This window comes from Vidua macroura, chromosome 10 (genome assembly GCF_024509145.1).
Source record: "Vidua macroura isolate BioBank_ID:100142 chromosome 10, ASM2450914v1, whole genome shotgun sequence".
NCBI classification, from domain to species: domain Eukaryota; kingdom Metazoa; phylum Chordata; class Aves; order Passeriformes; family Viduidae; genus Vidua; species Vidua macroura.
In genome coordinates this window covers 15,845,668-15,865,965 of record NC_071580.1, presented here as the reverse complement: position 1 = coordinate 15,865,965, position 20,298 = coordinate 15,845,668, and the positions used below count along the sequence as shown (strand labels likewise).

At 39.2% G+C, this 20,298-nt stretch overlaps 1 protein-coding gene across 2 annotated transcripts in view; it reads right to left on the bottom strand.

Annotated features, from left to right (window-relative positions):
• Positions 1–20,298, bottom strand: part of SPHKAP (SPHK1 interactor, AKAP domain containing) — a 65,001-nt gene that overhangs the window by 18,286 nt on the left and 26,417 nt on the right. For both annotated transcript variants that reach the window (XM_053986712.1, XM_053986713.1), the window contains exon 4: positions 2,471–2,530. In XM_053986712.1, the coding sequence (XP_053842687.1) occupies positions 2,471–2,530 (60 nt within the window). The remainder of the gene's footprint in view (positions 1–2,470; positions 2,531–20,298) is intronic.

Below are 20,298 nucleotides of genomic sequence, written 5' to 3'. Positions count from 1 at the left end.
AACATGGAACAGCAAAACTATTGGAGATATATGAAATAAGCCTTTCTTTTCTTTTACACTGTGTATCTTCGTGACCTTCCATTTGTAATGATACAGTCACTCCCTGTATGCTATGTATTTGTTAGAGGCAAAAGCAGTAACAGTCACAGCATCAGTGATGCTATACAGGAGATCTGTATTGCCCCCAGCACATGCAGGGGACATTTGTGCTCCTTTGTGTATGAAGGCCAGAACAAAAAGGCAATACCTACTCTGAGAGTGCAGTTCTCTCTGCAAAGGATCTTGGTGTCCTTGTTCTGTGAACAGAGAACCAAGGCTGACCCCTTAGAGCAGGAGCAGAGGAAACACCACCTCCATTTTCTGCACCACCATGGCCCAGGTGTTAGTGCAGAACATGTGGAAAAGCCCTTCAGGGAGTGCAGATTTGGGCACCCAGCCATCTGCTTTAGATACTAACCAAGGCAACAATACTTAAATTTTTTTCCTTTTCATCTTCAAAATATTAAGCTTGCAGTACTGTTATTTCTCTTTGGATTGAATTAGATATAATAAAGCTTTATGGCTTAGAAAAGCTAAATCAATATTGGGAAACTGTTCACTTTTCAGGGGACTGATCTTCAGATGAGACTAAGTATTTTTATGCGATATAACTAAGTTCAGTGCTTCTATTCAGTTTGATGTTTCACTGTAGCATTAAAAAGTTCTCATTATTAACTTTTTCTTTAAAATTATAACCTTTCTGTTATGACAAACACTTCCTGAAGTATTTCTATTTTTCTACTGCCTAAATTGCCACATTTAATCATATTTCTTAGGTAGGAAGTTACAGCATTTTATATATCTTTTACTTCACTTTTTTACCTTCAGGAATAAAAAAAAAGGAGTCTGGAAGCATAATTATTTTACACAAAACCCCCCAATTTAACCCTTTCCAAGGTTCAATCAGTAACACAAAATCCTAACAGTACCTATTAGTAAATCAAGTACCTGCTAGTAAATAGTTATATATTTAATATGAAAAATAGCTGCGCTAACATCTTCAAAATGATTTTAAGAAATGCTTTCACCACACCAGTGTCTTGCATAAAAGTCCATGCCACTCAATGCTAATTTACAAAACCTGCTTATTATACACAGAAATGGGGATGAAGGAGTTTCCTCTTGGAAAAGAATGCACAGCACCTGTGCTAGCAGGGAATTTTTATTACCTACACTGAAAACTGAGAACAGATGTCTAGTTCTAAGATTGAGGGAGAAACTTTTGGTGTTTCCTCTTATAGCTTTTGTTCCTCAACAAACACCATAAACAACAATAAAACCACCACATTTTAGAAAACAATCAGTGCTTTTGTGGCTTCAGTAAAGTAAAACCTCTCAAGCTGCTCTGCACAGTTAACCTGCTGATTCCATAGAAAAATCATTTTGCTGCAAGATGCCATATTTATTTTTGACAACAGAATCTTCACAGATCCAGGATGCAGAACACAGCATAGAAAAACTGTTCCTGCTAACAAATGACTTGCAGGAGGCATCAAGGTGCCAGTACTGGTTGTTCTATGATCTAGAAGTGTTTCCAGCAAACGAACTGTAATGGTTTAACCAAGGAACTCCCTGGGTACTGTCAGGAGTTCCTACCTGTGTTCACTCACTACATATTGCTTCTCTATTGGTGTGTCAAACATGGGCACCGAGCCAGCATGATAAAAGGAACTGATAAAGGAAGATGCAAGCACAAAAGTGACACCAGGCCCTTTTTTTTTTAAATGTCACTTCTGCAGATTTAATGGGTTTTTTTCTGGAATGGTATATGTCTTAAATATCATATCATGATGTAGCTTGTTTCAGTGCTTATAAAATAACCAGGGTTTTTACTGCTTTTTAAAAATTTCTTTTTTCCTACCCTTGTAACTTCCAGTTAAACAGATCAAACACACCTTTAGTTCTGTTTTATCTAGACCCCTCCTCAACCTATGTGGAGTTTATCTAGACCCCTCCTCCTACCTATGTGGAGTTTGACTGAGTAAGACAGCTCAGCTGAACAAGACCTAGATTCATGGAAGATTTTCAGGGGCTTTTTGGCAGTAGGACAGAGAAAGAAATCAGAAGCTGGTGGCAGAGCAGGACACCAGAAACTCTTTTTATGTAGTATTATGTCAAATTTAAAGAAAATGGATGTATGACACGTCCATGTTCACTTCTCTGATAAAAGCAAGAAATCTACTCATATAACTGCTGTGAATTCGAACTGCAACAATCCATTACAAATTTCTGGGATGGGAATAGGAAATGCTATGTAATATAGTCCAGTGTTGAGACAATTTCTGATTCCTTATGCATTGCTCTCTGTAACGCTTAAAAATCTAGGATTGGCTTTGATTAGTCCATAGAGTTTTAATCTCTATTTTTACTGGAGAGTCCTGGTGAGCCTGAATAGATCCATTGTGCATGTTTTTGAGACCTAAGCAGATACCTGTTTCACTTGCTCATCACTGCAATCATCTCTGTTGGCATCTAAATTCACAAAACAAACCTGTAATGAGAGAGAAAAAAAGAAAAAGCACTTTATAAAGTTGTATTAGAGAGGCAGAAACCCTTTTAAAGTCACTATATTTTCATTTTCTAGCCTTGTAGCTGAATCTGTGAAGCCTTTTCCTAGTACAAGAAAGGTAGAAAGGTTAGTAAAGAGAACAGCGGAATAGATGTTAAGAAAGGAGGAAAAGAAGGAATAAGAGTCATGACTTTATCAGTGCTGACAATTAGTGTGTCTGATGAATGAGCAAATGTTGCAAATAAACTGTAATACAGAGGATATCAGTAAAGGTAGAGAAAATGTTAAAAATACATTTGATCATATATCTGATAAATTCTTCATGTCTTGCTTTTCCAATTATTTCTTTTCAGGCACTTGTTGCTAAATGTTTTATAAGTAAGTGCAATTGTGAGTTGCTTTTAGAGTTTTCTGCACACCACATAAATATTGGAGTATTTTTCCTAACTTTCCAGAATGTCTATGAGAAATTTAACACTTTATGAAACTAATTTTTTAAACTTGGTTCATGAGGCAATATTCAACAGGAAGTTTTCAGCACTCCTAACTGGGCACCACAGGTGCAGAAGAGCTTAACTGCCTGGTGAGTGCTTCACCAGAAAGTTCTACTTTTGATGACAAGGGCTTTTGCCACTGCTTTGATTATTATGAGTTTCAGCGACTATTTAATGGTAGTGAGATTAACTTAAACAGAAACTTCAGATCTAAAGACCATTTAATTTCTGAAGACTTTTATTTTATTATATGCTTATTGGAAGGCCATTTTCTAATAAGAAAATCCCTCCTCCAGCTCTGAGTTAGAAGCAGGGACTCCAAAACTAGGCTGACTGTGAAGTTTATGAAAGTTGGGTGTTGTCCTCATTTAACCCAAAACCTAACACAAATTCAGGGCGCAGCTGAAGCCAACACCTGACTCCAAATAAATTGCAGATCCAAAATTTAACATAAAAGATCTGAGTGATTTTTTTTTTTTTTTTTGCTTCTTTTTCAGTGAAGAGGAAATACTTTCCCTAATTCCATGTAAATATCCCATAGAAAATGAGAATGCTCTAAATTATCCCCTTCACCAACACTGTTGTGTTAGGCACCCAAGCTCCTGTTGTGTGGCTGCTTTTACACCAAGACAACCCTGATTTCAGTTTATATATGCACATGCCATATGTACAGATTATGACCATCTGCAGTAACAGCCAGCACAGCAGATGGAAAGATCCAGCCAGTGCTCCCATTATAAACCAAAAAGCACCCAGTGAAGAAGAAAGCTTTTTGCCCTTTTAATAGTTTAATGTCATCTTTACATGAACTTACAAACATATTTTCCAGCCCTTTTAAAATTTTAGCAGAAATATTTCTGTGTCTAATAATGACAACAATCAGGCTATGCCACTGTCAGCTGCTGAACCTTTAAGAAATAGTTATAAAAATGTCTAAGCTACAAAATAGTAAAAATATCCTCTAGCAACATAGTATGGTGGTTATGTAATGTCCTAAACATGCTACAGTTGATTAGACAAACATTTCTCTTACTTTCTCCTGGGTTTTCACATGTAGGCATTTCACATATCAACACAAAAAGCATTAGAAAATTACACTCTTGGTTTGCACGTGAGCTTGCCCACAACAGTATGAGATATGAGTTCTGAGTCTGCAGCTGCATGGAGGTGTGCTTGCTTGGGGAACCATCAACTTGGCACCAGGGCAGGAGTGTGGCAAGGTGTGGGGCTGGTTTCAAGTCCTCCCCAGCAGGGTCACCCATGCTGAAGGCAGGGCTGTTACTGAGGAGTGCTGTGAAAAAGCTGCACAGGAGCAGTTGTGTCTTCAGCCAAACACCTGATTCTCTGATAAACCTTGGTTTGCCCTTTGCTGCCTCCATGGAATGATGGCTCAGGACTTTGCTGTGATGAACAGTGGCACTGCTACCAGTGACACTGACTGCCATCCTAAAGCCAGGCCCTCTCCAAGCAGCCAAAACAATCATCTCTGGTTCAGGCATGCTTGGCACATAACTCACTAATGCCTCAACAGAACAAACCTCAGTACAAGCAGGAATAGCTAGCATTTTAAGTCACATAATCCTTATTTCTTTTTTTATTTTTAAATTGATTTTCAGAACTGAATGGACTTGCACTATAAAACCTGCAGCAGTACTGGATCCAGTTCCCACATGCACTTGTCAAATTCCATTGACATTGATTTATGACACTGCCAATGTAGTCTTTTAGCATTTCCTGTTCTGTGGATTTTGCAGTTTTAATTACAGGCAATTTTTAAATAAAAACAGTTTCACAGTGGTGAAAGACACTGATGAACTCATTTATTTTTTCCCTTTGCTGTGAACAGGAGGCAGGATGAGATGGAGAGGTATTGTGACCATAAATTACCTCTACAGTTCCATCCTGGCCTGCTCTGCACTACTGCTTCCTTCTAGGAAGTTCACTGGGAAGATATTTTTGTTGGAGATACTTCACTGGTGGTGCTCAAAGAGAAAATGATCTACTATGAAAAATCTCTCCCTGTTTTCTGCTTACATAATACAAGTTTTAAGCTCTCATTAGCTTGTATTGCTTCATTAACTTCTAGTAATTATCAGGGACACCTCCATCGAAATAAGGCAAAACAACACTAGAGAACAATTAATAATATTTTGGATGGAAACACTGCATAAATTAAGAAGGAAAAGCCAAGGTCAGGTCAGGATTTGCTGACCTCAATTTAATTCTGATTTTTTTTCTTTGTATCAGTTGCAGCTCAGTTCAGCTGTAACCTTCTCCTCATCACGGTATCTTTAAATGCCAGTCCTTTCCCAGCCACTCCTCTACTTCTTCACATCCTTGACTTCTCACAAACACCTTTTCAGTTCCAAAGTGTGTTTGCTTTCCACTTACACTGGTTTTCTGTCTGGAAACCATATAGAAACTTTAAGATATTGCCTTTTTTCCTGCCTTAGGAAATACTTATTTTGGAGGGAGAAAACAACAAAACTTAAATGGTGTTGCATAATACAAAAAGGAAACAACCCACCACCCAAATTCAGGCTTTACACAGTGAGATAGTCACCCACAACTTCCTGGGTAGGTGCCAGAATCTGCTTTCGGTTCAGTAGTTTTTCCAAGTATAGAAATCCCATTTGCTCAAGAGAGGAGTGCTGTTCTTTTGGTGAACGTGTACCACTGCACTGAAATGTAGAACAAAGCAGGGTGCTACATGTCCCTAAACCATTTAAGGCACAGGCACACTGTGAATAGCAACTCTTGCACTATGCAGATTCTTGTACATCAATAGCACAGATTTGGGTCTGACCCCCAACCTTCCTCTTATGAAAACCTCCAAGCATTTCAACTAGGATAGTTCCAGCCAGGTTACCATCACTAAATTGCTGAGCTCTTTACTTTCCATGATCATATAATAAGCAAATAGAGAAACCTTTTTTGTTTTCTTTTTCTTCTATATTTTGCATGGTAATTTCTATGACTAGTTAGAGATGCATAGGGTAAATTCTATAGATCAGTGGAGTCCTGAAATCTGCTCTTGAGTTGGTGTAGAAATTATATACATACCTCACTTCTTAAAAGAACTATATATTAAGAAATTCTTTTTAATAAAGTATTTAAGGGTGTAATGTAAACACAGTATATTTTCCTCACTGACAAATGGCCTCAGGATATAGTTAACCTGGTTATCAAAGTGAGCCACAGTCCTGTGTTCTGTGCTGTGAAGGACTATGATCAACACCTGCTTGAAGTGCTGCAGGAGGTGGGCCTTCCCCCCCCCCATAAAATCAAAAAAATCTACATTATACCACTCTCCCAAAAATTTCAGTGTCTATTCTAAAAGAAAGGAAGTTAAACTGAAGAGACAAGACTCAAAAATGAGAACTCTCTACAGATGGCTTGTGCAACCTGAATTTTACCTCATATGCCCACATTTATGCAATGCAGAACTGCTGCCTGATTCAGTGAACAGGAAGCCTGCAAAAAGGGGGAAAATTATGGAGATTCCTAGCACTGTGTATCTGCCATTTTCTAACATTTGAGCCTATGACTTAAAGGACACTCCTAAGCACAGTTTCTTAGTTTCTAATCCATCAATAGCTGGATTAGGACAACACAGTTAAGCAGACTATCAAAGTGGTAGCAGGACTACATGCAGGTGACACAAACTGTTTTGTCCCTGTCATGCCACCACTGCCCCCATCCATCTGATCCCCAGCTTGGGCCTAGGTGTCACCAGCAGCCTGGTTTTGGTGCCATACACCTCAGCAGAGGCTAAATGTCTGTGAAGATGTTTGGATTTGCACCAGAACTGGGTAGAACTTTCCATGTTCTGTGCTGTCCTGGTTGGTATTGCAGGATGTACAAGCTGTCTTGAAAATGAGCTTATAGAGTTTTTATCTCTCAGGTCTGTGCTGTTCTGCTTTTCCCATCCTCTTCTGACACATCACTGAGTCAACTTATGCCAGGTGCCAATTCAGACACCCTGCGAGACACTTAGAGGGAACAACTGGTTTGGGACTGCTCTTTTATCTGGCCATAAAACTCATGTCTAATTTCCTACAAACAGAAGTGAAAAAGATAAGCAGCCCCAGGAGAGATCTCTGGAGAAAGTGGTTCTGAGCAGGCAGTTCCTGGGTGCCAAGTTAAAGAACAGTGTAAATGCCTAAACCTGAGGATGTGCAGGATACAACTGTGGGATATGAGAAGGTGAGCAACTGCTGAGTCCAGGAGTGAAGGTAGTTTTGTGTAAAAAACCAGTTAAAGTGATGGTAGGAATGCAGTCCTCAGGCAGAGAACTCCAGCAGCAACTGCAGCTCCACAGCAGGACAGGCAGGATCAGACTGTGCTGCCCCTTGCAGTTAGAGCTTCCCCCATGCCCTCAGCAGCGATTTTGCTCCCTTTAAATGTTACCAGTGCAGTGGCAGGAGCAGAAGTCAGCTGTATGTCAGGACAGCCAGCTGTGTCCTCTCTGTCCTGGTTTGGGTGTCCAGGTATGCAGCTGTCCCAGTGTCACTTTTAAATTAACATGCACCCTGCTGTGCTTCTTTACATCTTGCCTTGCTGCTGGTGAGTGACATGCATCTTACACCAGTGCAGTGATGTTCTGATTATTATTTAGCATTATCCTTTGAAATACTAAAGGCTTGGCATTTTACTTCCATGTTGTTTCTCCTCCATATTTTGGGCAGGTATTGTTTATTCTCAGAATGTGTGTTGTTTCTTATACACTATTATTCTAAACACTTTATCCCTTTTTAAATGTAGGATTGTGAAGGTACAGTTTGTGAAGAGGGTGATTGAATTTTCCATCAACTGCCATTGCTGCGACAGTTGTTTTAAGGATTTAATGGAATCTTTGACCACAATAATTTCTGCTCTTAGCAATAACTCTGTGATAGGATGGCAGATTTGGAATTCCAAACCTATTCTCATCCTAATTTAATCTCTGCAAAGTAGAAAAACAATACAGTTGCTCTAAACTTCTATTAGACCTAAGTCTGAGTCTCCTGGCTTTAAAAAGATTAGATCACTGTAATTTCCCCACAGCACAATAACAGAATAGAGCTGCTCCAAGGCATTGCTCATTGGAATGGTGACTATTTCAGAGAACTTACAGCTGCATGATGGGCTCCCTCAGGAGCTGAAGTCAGTGAAAGCCTGGGGAAAAAATATTGTTTTACCCTGTACTTGTGAGCCAAAGTAAACTGTAACCCACAGAAAATATCAAAGGAGTGGCAACGTGCCAGATTTTGTACAGAAACTTCCTGTGAGCTTTGTCTCTTTGAAAATGACCAGAACCACTCATATATTTTTGACTTTTATTAGGATGGCATAAAATGCCTTTTCCAGCAGATTGTATCCATGCAGCCAGTTTGTGTGACAGGAGCATTTGTTTTGATGGTTAGCAAAATGCTGATCTGCAAAGCTCCCAAATAGAACTCTGCATTTATTTTCACTTGTCTTATTTATGCTAATATGATGGCTAAATAAAACCTCTTGGATTTCTTGTGATATACAGATATAAATGTGTGTGTAGATATATCTAGTGAACTGTCTGTAAGGTCCCCTAATCATTGACCTCTCTGTTCTTTAAAATTGCAATTTCTTAAATCTTGTAATCCCAATAGAGTTTCAAGTACTCTTTTTTAGAAAGATAAAAAACCAAATAGCTGTGAAATGATGGTTTCGAAATAAATATTCTAAAATGTCACATAAGATCATCCATTAGCTAACAAGGAAACAGAAAAATAGTTTTGAAGATCCTAAGAATTTTTTTATCATCTAGGCCTGGTAGGACTTGTGTGAAAGGAGGCTGATTGCAAACTTTTTTTGGAAGCTTGCGGCTTTGGTCACTTCACTACAATTATTTACTAAAAGAAAACTTTCATAACTGATACTCGAGGCCTCTATGGCTCCAACTCTCAGTATAAATGCTACAATATAGTTCTGATTCATGTGCTGAAAAGCTGCTGTCAGGTTTTCCCTGTGACTCAGGCTTTGGAAAATAGAAGTCTCCCTCCATTGCATCTTCAGACATTTGGCCTCTTGGGCAAATTCACTGCATTTGATGGGAATCTTGTTATCAACCACTCTGTGACTGCTCCAATGAATATGGACATGCTGGGTGTAAAACTTCCTTCACAGAAATGACTTTGCACCTATCAAGTCCAGGAGCAACAGCCAGCCTGATACTTCTACCCTTTGCTTGTCTCTCATTACCATTACAAAGTTAATTTTTTTTTTTCTGTCACCACTTTTATTTATAGACTGGCACCAAAAGGAGTTTTTACTGCAGGATGAATAGAAAGGATTACTGCTTGTGCAAGATTAAAGAGTTAATGTACATTTCTGTAAAACCTTATATGCCTGCATTAATCTTCTTAATTTTTTTGGATAGGTCTTATTATGCTTATTTAATTTCTTTCTTTCTGTATTCACTTACATGTTAAACAGAATCTCAGAGGACTAGATAATATAACTGTGACAGTTAACAGATCTGATTTCAAGGCCAGTCCAAATAAAAAATGATAAATATAAACCAATAAACCATAATTGATATAATCATTTAGCTTTGTTTAAGTTAATCTTGACTTTTTCCATTTCCTGTATTTGAAAATTGTTGGTATGGAAGAATTATGGTTCCATCAGACTGTCGTAGGAGATGGTATTTTAAAGGAGAATTTGTTCTTGAGCAGAATAACCTGAAATCAGTTTGTGAGTTACTCAGGAGCCAGTCCTGCACCTTTATCCTTTTCCTGCCTCCTCCGACCTCCTGGTCAGTAGGGTGGGCCTGTTACTGAAATACAAGCACAGTCTGCAACAATGCATCAGTGACCAGGCTGCTCCAGAAAGAAAAAGACAGAAGTTCACAAAACAGTACCTTTGAATTTTAGAAACTTCCAGGGAAAAGATTTCATAGAAATGGTTGAAACTTTAAATTGCCAAAATGCAATGATGCAATCAAGTTTTAACTGTTGCGGTTAATTATAGGCCAGACTCTGCTAAATAACTCAGCTGAAACAGAGTTCAGTCCCAAAAGGTTTTGTTTAAAATGACTGAAACCATCACTGGCTAAGAACACTGTCCCAAATGCACCAAATATAAAATATTTAATGGTTTCTAAAACCAAGCTATTTAACAATGAAACCAAGGTGAAAGACTGAGTCCCTCTAGCCCCAAACTCTGATTGTCTTGGCAGTCACTGCCCAGGCTAGTTTTGGTAAGCCAAGAAATACAACTGCCTGCAGTCTACAAAGCCAAACAGATGAATTCTTTAATCCTATAAGCAACTGAAGCAAAGGAAATTATGATGATGTTTAATTTACAGAAAAGAGAACATTGATGGTACATTTCTAAATGAATGATCAGATTTCTGGGACAGTTAAGTACTTGCTTAATGTTTTCTTGAACACACCTAAATACTTTTATTTGGTACAGCATTGCTCTAAACTACTATAAAAATCAATTATTTTTCTCAAAGACATTTGTATGACACGTAGAAGCACAAAACAAGATTAAAGCATTATAAGTACTTAAATCCATTCTGCTTATCTGTGCACAGCAAACTGTTCTGTGGTGCTCTACAGGATTTTTCAGTACTTGAGAAAGATGAGGAAGTCAATGTGGCTAAGCCTAATTAAAAAATGCAAATGATTTTGCTAAACAAAGATGTCAAGTGAAAATACTCCATAGCATGACTGTGAGATTGATCGGACTCAAGTTCTGCCTGCCCCCGGTCTCTGGGGTGTCAGGATGAGCAGGTATTACCAAGGTGTAAACGCAGCTATCAGCGGATAGAGTCAATTGTGCATTTCACAGCTAGTTACAGGCTGTCAGATCAGCAGCTAAAACACCAGTGTCTGGAACAGTCTGTTTGGTTTTGAGTTTCTAAACCGAGCTAGTTCTTCCTTACTTGCCCCCACTACTCTAATTATGCTTATCACTTCATTATAATACACAATATGTTCCCCCCCATCTTTTTAAGTAAAATGTTAGTATGCATAATAGTTAGAGCATGTATCTCATTTTTGCTCTGTTTTTCACACAGTGGGGTAGGTCTGCTGTGTTTCGCAGTCTCCCAGGCTTAGGTGCCTTTTGTTCTGGACTACACTGGGGGAAGAAGGAATGGGGAGGTGGCACTTTGCAGGGCAGCAGGGAAAACCAGTGGCTCCATGGTTGTCACACCTTAGGAAACTCTTCCTGATAAATCTCTACTCAAAGCTTTCTGTGAAGGGATTTCAGGACTGTATCCAGTAGATCAGAAACTGCTGTCTCTAGATGAAAAACAGGCTCTGTGTCTCCCCTGATTAAAAAATTCTTTACTAAAAGCAGATCATTCTGTAAGTTCTCTGCTTTTCAGAGGATGGGGTGAGAATTAAGGAAGGAAGCACGCAGGTCTGATGATAGCTTTTGATTGAGCTCAGTTGTTTGATAAATACACATCATTATACACTGTAAGAAATTAGGACTGTAAAATCTAACTGATCTGGATAATTTCCTCAGCTCTTCCTTTTCTTCACCAGGCCCATCCTGGCCCCAGTCCTTCTTCTTGCTTCCTGCCTCATAAAATTACATTTTTAAACCAAGACCATCGTGTTCTGTCCTCTTGAAAAGGATTGTTTCACCCTTCCATTAAGAGAATTTACATTCAGCATACAAAATATCCAGCTACTGCTTGCTGACCACTGTTACAAGCAACAGAAATTACAGCTTTGTGATGGATACAGGTTGGTGACAGTGATGGTTTCTGTCATTTTTAACCAAACTTTTCTGCTGCAGTAGACGTGCATCTGTCTGCTCATGCATGCTCTACAAATTGCAGGGCAGCTCTGCCCCAGCTGTTAGACAGGTTATAAATTGGCAGAGCTCTGAGGCAGCAAGATTACTTGAAAAAGAAGGAATGGTACAGGTTCTTGTGCTTATGAATCAGTCTGGAAAACAGTTGGCTGTCTGACTGCTGAGATTAGAAAAGTCTGCTTATCTATGTATTAGTATCTTAAGGTTAACTTTTCAGCATGTTGACATGTAGGCTCTGCCACTTTCCTCTCAGTAGACTTTATTAAAGTGTAGCTCTGTCTGGTTTCTCTGTTGTATAAGGAAGGTTTGAGTTCACACCCTTACAATTTCTCAGTTTCATCTGTATTCATGAAACCTGTAGGAACTCTGGCTCTGGAACATCAGGCCCATTGTCAAATTAGACAGATATCATCCAGTAAGTGACTATTTCACTTGAGCCTGAAATTATTTCTGTTGGTAAACAGGCAACCAGAAACTCTAATCATGCATTTTTACTGAGGCTGTAATCCTCGGTGTTGATTCTTTAAAAAAATTTAATCAAACTAATTTAAATATAATTCAACTAGTTTGTCAAATTATTTTTATTCACACAAACCCACAGCTGCTTGGGGAGAATGTTTTGCCTAATGACATGTATTTTTGGACAGATTTAGGTTGTTCCTTTGTTGAGGTCGGTTTTACTGAGTTCCTGAATCCAGTATGAAATAGTAAAGCTAAATAATTTCCTCTCACAGAGCTCTTCAAGCACTTTGAGGGAACTAAAAAAACCTAAAAGGTTGTAAGGTGGATGTGTGGCTCTGGAAGGACTCAGCTTACTCAAATATACTGTTCAAGAAGCAAAGGGGGGAATTCTTTAAATTCTCACAGTAAATAAAGTGATTTTAACTGGGAAAATTAATTATGGTGGGTTTGATACTAATTCTTCCCATATACCTAGAAAAATTACTTAAAAAATATGACTACCCACATTTACATATTGTCAGTTAAAAAGAGCATGGAATATCTCAATTAAACATCTGGTGCAATCTGGAGGAGGTAGCCATAACATCAGAATTTTTGAATTCATCCCTAATCCCTGTGTGTCAGGCAGAAGTACCTGTACTTCTGCACTCATCCATTCTCACAAGCTCTGCATTCCCAGAAGCAGACCATAGAGCTGCTGTAATCATAGATGTTTTTCTACTAAATTACACAGCAGCTGACAGAAATAAAGATCTGTCCATGAGTCAGCTGGATTATCAGCTTTATCATTACCATTTTTAAGCTCTGCAATTAAAAAAAAATTAATTGTTTGTTCTACATACTTAGTTGCATACACAGTTGGAGGAAAAAATACCTGAGTAACACTTCTGAGGGGTTTAGAGCAAACCCCTGGAATAAAACAAGAATTTTCTAGCTTTCAAATTCTTGTATCTGAAATAGTAAAGCTGGGAATCAGAAAGGTATTCTGGTCTGAACTTCTTTTCCTAGACAAGCTTCTACCAGGAAAACATCTGCCTTCTTCATGGTCATCCTAAATCTGCAGGTCTAGACTCATACTACAGAAAGGAGAACTACAGTGATGATTAAAGGCTTGGCTTCTGTAGTTCCCAGTCTCTTTGCAGAAGACCAAAGAGATGAGGAATCTTGGCATCTACTTGGGGATTGGATCTTTTTGGAAAAAGAGCTGGAAATCTCAGCCTGTGCTAGATTCCTGCAGTACTATAAGGAGTGGTGTTTGTGGTCATTTCATTGACACTGAAATGTGTGGTGATTTCTGTTTGTTCTTGAACTTACAGATGTTGTATGGACAGCTGCAGTGCATCTTTCAGTTCACAGGGCACATGGACACACCCTTTGTCTACACAAGGTCCTGACAGAAGCTCTTTGGAGAACACCAGTGGCAAAACACTCAGCTGCAGTTAGGTACAACCCACAGTGGAAGCTAAGGTTCACAAAAGCTAAGGTGCACAAAGCTGTGCAGAAGAACATCCACCATGGAATGTTCTTCAAGTTCTCACACTGTCATGGGGCCTCTGTGTTTATCTGTGATGAACAACTGCTCATTTCACCCCGGAGGAGCTCAGAGCAATCAGCTGCAGCAGAGCAATCACACACCCTGCCTGGGGGCACACGGTTCCTGCACCCACTCAGGCACACTCACAGATTTCTCAGCTATTACATATATAACTGTGCAGTCACACACAGACACTAATGAAGAGGAAATGAGGATTATCTGAAGCAGGAATGTGCATGTGGCTTTCTTTTGCACATGGTTTCATAATGCTTAACGTGCCATCTTCATTCATCTTCCTTCTGGTTTTATAGGAGGCTTTAAAATGCCTTCATGCAGAGCAGTGAGGCGTGTGACACTGCCATTATAAAGCATGTAATGGAAAAGACACTTTCCTGTAATTTCTAGGGAAGAGAGATCTCAACCATTAACAAACTACTAGGTGAAATGTGTGGGTTTCAGGTAATATTCTTCAGAATGTTCCTTCAAAGTGTTCTCCCACATTTTTTTTAATCATTACTATTATTTTGCCTCCTATTACTCCACCTTGGAGTAGTTTGGGAAGCAGGCAGGATTTTGTTTCATGCCTTGCTATTAAATTCGTGTGCTGTCTTGGTATGAAAGAATGCAATCAGGTAACTTCAGAAAAGTGTTTCCTTTTCCTGATAAGTACATACAGATAAGTATCTACTGAAGAAGTGTATATATAGTGTATATATAGTGTATATATGCTTTAAGGACTGACACATTTTTGTGAAGATCTGCAATATAATAAGAAATAAGCAAACTGAAAATTACCAGCTGTTGCTTTTCTGTTGCGGGTATTTGTTTTTAGATTACAATTTCTGTTCCTCCACTGAACAAATTCTGGTGACTAGTTTTCACTGCTATTGGTTCTCATCACTTCTTTTTGGGGTCATTAACAGTTATCACTAATATGCAGAGTGCACATTTTTAGTAGATAGGAGACTGGGAATGGTATAAGAGATGTAGCTCTATCCTCCATGCACAGTAAAATCTAACCTTTTATATTTAAATGGTAAAAGAGGATCTTGATCTGAAATATGTCTTATATGAGGTATTTGAAATAGCCTGATAGTGACTCAGAATTAAAAAAAAAAAGTTTCTGGAAGACAGAGCTAATCGTCCATTAGCATTTGGATGCAATGCTTGTCTCACATGGATTTCCATGCTTGCCAAAATGATTCTGGCAGAGGAACCAGCTGTGAAATCTAGAAATTAAAATATTAGTTTGGAAGTAGTAGATATGCCCTGTAGCTACTTGCAAAAGGATTTGAATGAATGAAAATGTGAGGTAGCAGTGTTATATAGGTGGGAGAATTTCTGTCCCCCCTTTTCTCCTTGTCCCCCTTGCTTTCTGTGCTGAGCATGATGTCACATCTATGGAACTTTCCTTGGGAAGTCTGCTATCCCAGCCTGTTGTGCTCTCTAGTGAACTCACTGGTGGGGGCAGTACACAAGCCCTGTTCAGAAATAGCAAAGGCATCTCTCTATTCATTCCCTGTGTTCAGCAGAAATACAGAAATGCAGAAAAGCCCTACAACAGCCATGGTGAAGAAAATTACCTCCAGCCCTGCACAGAGTGGTAACCTCAGAGTATGAAGCAGCTCAGGCCCATCTTCTGTACTAAAAATAACTCCAAAGGCTTCATAACAGCTATCCCTCAGTGGGACACAGCAGTACCTTCCTTAGCTCACCAAAGTCAGATCAGGCTACCATCAAAAAATCCACTTCTGTCAAAGTAGGACCATGGCACTCTACTCACAGTTTCTCTGCTCAAAATTACAACAGGATGCAAGGCAGGTTGGGGAAACATCAACATGAAATGAGGTCTGAGCCTTCCTTCTGTTCTGTGGTCCTGTTCATGATTAGAGAACGGCAATTTCCATCTCTAGCTGGGAGTGGAGGAAGTCTTTTTCCCATTCTTGCCCTATATTTTCATTAGGATGGCCACAAAAGCCACATTACTCCTTTCAGTTTCCATGTAAAAACCTCTCCTATGAGCTGCACAACTGCTATCTAACATGACATGAGGTTTCCAACCACTCTTCTTGCAGGCTCTAATGGAGTGTTTCCAAAAGCAGAGAACTCTGCATCTCCTGTAAGTCAATCAAATTCACCTAAATAAGGTCCTGACATGACTCTCCCTTGTCTCCCCAGCCCAGCCACAATTCTCTTTTAGGTACACCTTGCAAGTTGTCAGAAGGATGTGTTATACTGCTCTCCTTATAGCATTTTTAGCAGTAATGAATTTGAAATTTAGTCCAAATTATTCTTCAGAAGGTGCTTATCTCAAATGACTTGGTGGATTTATGGTTCTTGATATTTTAGAGACTATCCCTATTTTCATGGCTGGACTGCATTAATGAATCTTCCCAAGTTATCTCTTCATAATCCACTGCTTCAAAACCAGCTGCGAATATTTTCTACCCATTAAAGCTTATTCCTTTGGGTTTGATGTAATTAATTGCTACTTAAGACTCAGAGAAAATATTCCAATAAATATTTATGCCACATGCACCATCTACTCTCTCCAGTGCCCTGTATATTTACTGTTTAACAAATTTCTGTGAACCTCAGCCTGCAATTCATGTTAGAGGGAGCCTGTGGCTATAGCAGCAGCACAGTCACAGATGTCCACTCTGGAGGTAGCACAAGAATCTCATTTCTTGATAAAGCAGGTCATGGAGGCACTGAGAAAATGCCAGAGTGGAATGCTGAAGAGGATGCAGCTGCAATACCATGCTTGATCCTCCCAGTGCTTATTTATAGCTTTGTCAGAGTAAGGTTAAGCACCTGCGTCTCTTAAGGACAGAGAAAACCACTGCAGTGTGAGACTCTCATGGAGGGACAGGAAAGTAGATGGCAGATGTAGACAGAAGATTAAAGACTGTCCCAAGTCTAAAGTTACAGGGAAAATAAGAAAAATTATTGTCAATCTTTCACACTCTGAGATTCACAAGGCAGCTTTTGACTGCTGTATGATATATGTGTGGTACTGAAAATGTGGAAATGCAACCCTTTAAGAGCATATTTGAATTCTATCTTAACATTAACTCATATGTGAAGATATATTTTTCAGAGCCAAGTATGCACAAGAGCAGAAAGTGAAACATATTTTACAGATTATACAAGTAATCTTTTCAGTGGTCTTTTAAGCAAGTGCTCAGTCTGCCTGCACTGTGCTCCATAAGGCAGAGAGCAATTGGTGAAGAGGAGAGGTTTTATTTCCCTGTGCAAGCCAGAGAGGGGCTCTCTGGAAGGTACAATTCCTTACCACAGCAGCATGAACACCCACACATGCCTGAGAAAGGACTACAACTTAATGCCACAATTTAGCCTGCCGCTGTTGATTCCTGCACCATGTCAGGATGTAATTAAGGTATCATCAAGCTGAATAGGAAGATGAGACTTAAACCTAAAAATATCTCCTGTAATTATGGTTTAGATCTGGAAAGCAATGGATGGATTTTGATTTCTGAAAGAGACAATGCTGTTCCTGAAGATGGTTGAGTAATTATGGAGTGAAAGGTAAAATAAACAGCCTTGTAATTCCCTGCCTACGACACAGTGCTGAGGTGTGCAAGCAATCTCATGAGGGAGGAAAAAGGTCTTAGTACATAGCTCTGGTGGTTTTAGGCAGAAAAATAGGGCTTTGCTATGTTTGCTAGCAAATGTAAAACTTCATTCAAACACAATAAAACAAAGCACCTGTTTCAGCTGTGCATGGTCACTATTCAGGAACACACATGGCTTTGTTTTAAAACAAGCCAACAAACAAAAATCTCCTCCTTTGGGATTCAAGATTGCACTTCTGTATTTGCCTGTGTAAAAGCCTTGTTGACTACTACCAGCCTGGGGAATAATCCTCCTTTCTGAGCTCCTGTAAGACTACACCATCACTCTTCAGTGAGGGCATGCTCTCATCCTTTGGACACTCTGAAGAACATATTGGATACATGGGCCCTGACTAAGGGATAGAAAATGTCCCTGACACATTGTCTGCACTATGTTAGCAAGTTACCTGGAAGTAATCTAGTATGAAAAACTGATGCCAAAAGAAAAAAAAAAAAATCTGTGTATTTTTACCTAAACATCCAAAGATATGTAGTACCATATCTTTAAAAAGACTTGGGTGAAGAAAAGAATGCAAACTACTCATGTGAAACCTGCTGTCCTTTATTTCATCAAAATACACCTTGCCAAAGATTTTTTCCTTTCTGCATATGTTATCATTCAGTTTGAATTAATTTGTGGTAACTGTTTCCTGGATGGTTTTGTTCCATCCCTTGAGTGAGCACTGGCATTTATCTGACAATATGGTGAGATGATTCAAGGAAGACTTGGCTAGAAAAACTAATTTCTTAATTTCATAGTTACTTTTCTCTCTGAATTGATTTACTGCACATTTGTACAAATGCCAGGGCACTAAATGAGATGAAGCAGGAGCTGGAGGAGGAGGTGAGACCACAGAAGCCCTGATTTGACCAGCTCAAATTAGTGCATAAGGACATCCTTAACCTCCTCCTTGTTGTCTGAAAGCTTGATGGCTAATCTGCAATGAAAGTGATAATGCTGAAATACCTGCTTAGGACAGCAAAGTCATCCAGTTGCAAGGCAAGCAGCAAGTTCTGAAAATCCAGCCATTCTGATAGCAAAATGACATTCTTCACTATCTCAGTTAACAGAGACACCACAGGCCATGTGATCCATCATCACATCACCTATTTGCTTTGGTAACAATCTGGTTTCTCTCTCACTTGTCACTCACTAAGGTAAGCATTGCTTCCCTTCTTTGCAAAGCTCAAGTTTGTCTCCTAGGCTGGGTATGTTCTCCTGCACTAAACTAACCAGTTTAACTAACCCTAAACTGTAATTCTTTCTCTGCTGCAGACAGATTAGGGTTTTTCCATGTGGCATTAGCCCACTCAGTGGCTGCTGCTGCCTCCACTATCCCCTTCCCCCAGTCATGCTGTACTCCACTCTCCTTTGTGCTTCCACCATCATCACCAGACCACTTCCAAAAAAGTGCCAATGGCACAGGGGCACAGAAAAGCAGCCAACAATTAGACATGAGGGTGTTTTACTGTGACTGAATTTGACTGAAGTTTGGGCCACTGTCCTTGTCCTTTCCCTCTGCTCTGACCATGTGTTCCTGCTGCTCCCTTGGGCTGGATTTAACCAATATCCAACTGCCTATGTCTATGCATACAGCCTGCATTACTTACATCCCTGTATGGAGCATTCTGGAGTGAGCATTTTTGTAGTTACAGAGTAGGAGCACTTGCAAATGGAAAAGCTGCTGGACTATTTCAAGAATGTTTCAAAACCTTTAACACTTTATTGAAACTGTTCTCTCATCCATCTGCCTGCAAATCCAGTTTTTTTCTCAGCTTTAAGGAGATATAAAACAATTTAAAATGAGCCCTTGTCACATCCTGACTCTTTAAAAAGTGTTATCTTTTTATGCTAAAGTAAGAAATAAGCAGTGTTTCTTAGTGCTTTGTTTTAATTGAAAGGCAGGTATTTTCCACCTTCCATCCTGCCATTTAGGGGTGTAAAGTTTCTGCTTCTCCAAGATATTCGACAGGAAGTTTGCAGGATTTCTGCCAGCCTGGAAATCCACTGCCCCTCACACAAAGGCACACTGCTTGGAGAGGAGAGGTTCTACCTGCCTACGTCAGTGGTTCTCAAGGACAATTCTCTGTTAGGCTGTGTGGAGTGGGAATGTCTTGCTCCCAGCCTCCGTGTTGGGACAGGATCGTCCTGCAAAGAGTGATGGGATGTGATGATTTTGTGGGGAGATCATTGGAGCCTGGGTCCATTTTGACAGATTTTTTTTTTCAGTGCAAATATAATTTCTAATGGCTTTTTGATGGCCTGGAGCATGAAAACCAGAGAGTATCTTGAAAATTCACTTATAAGTATCTTGAACCAGATGAATGCCAAATATCTTGCAGGACTATACCACCATTTTTTGTTTCTTCATTTAGTTTTGTATCCTGCTCTTTTCCTAAATAATGGTTTAATGACTATGTTCATGAAGAATTCCTAAAATAAAATTAAGATACATCTTTAGCAGTGTGGAAATACCACCTTAAACATGGAGATGCTGTAAAAGCATTGTGAAGAAAAGTGTTAAATCTTAGCAACTGCTAAGATAAAGTCATAATTGACATTTCTGTGTGCAAGACGAAGAGACTGTGCTTTAGAAGAGTCCAATGCTAGAAGACAACTATTAATCATCTAACTAAGCAAGAGTTTAGATTTCTTAACTTGTCTAACATAAACCAACCATAAATATTCAGCACCGGTAATTAATCTAGTCTAGATATTTGGAGAGAAATTAGGGACAAAGTATCTATCAGTTTTTTCTTTTCCAATAGGGTCTTTATAAAAGCATGTCCAAAGCAGGAAACATTTGTTATAGGTCCAGAAAAGAAAGC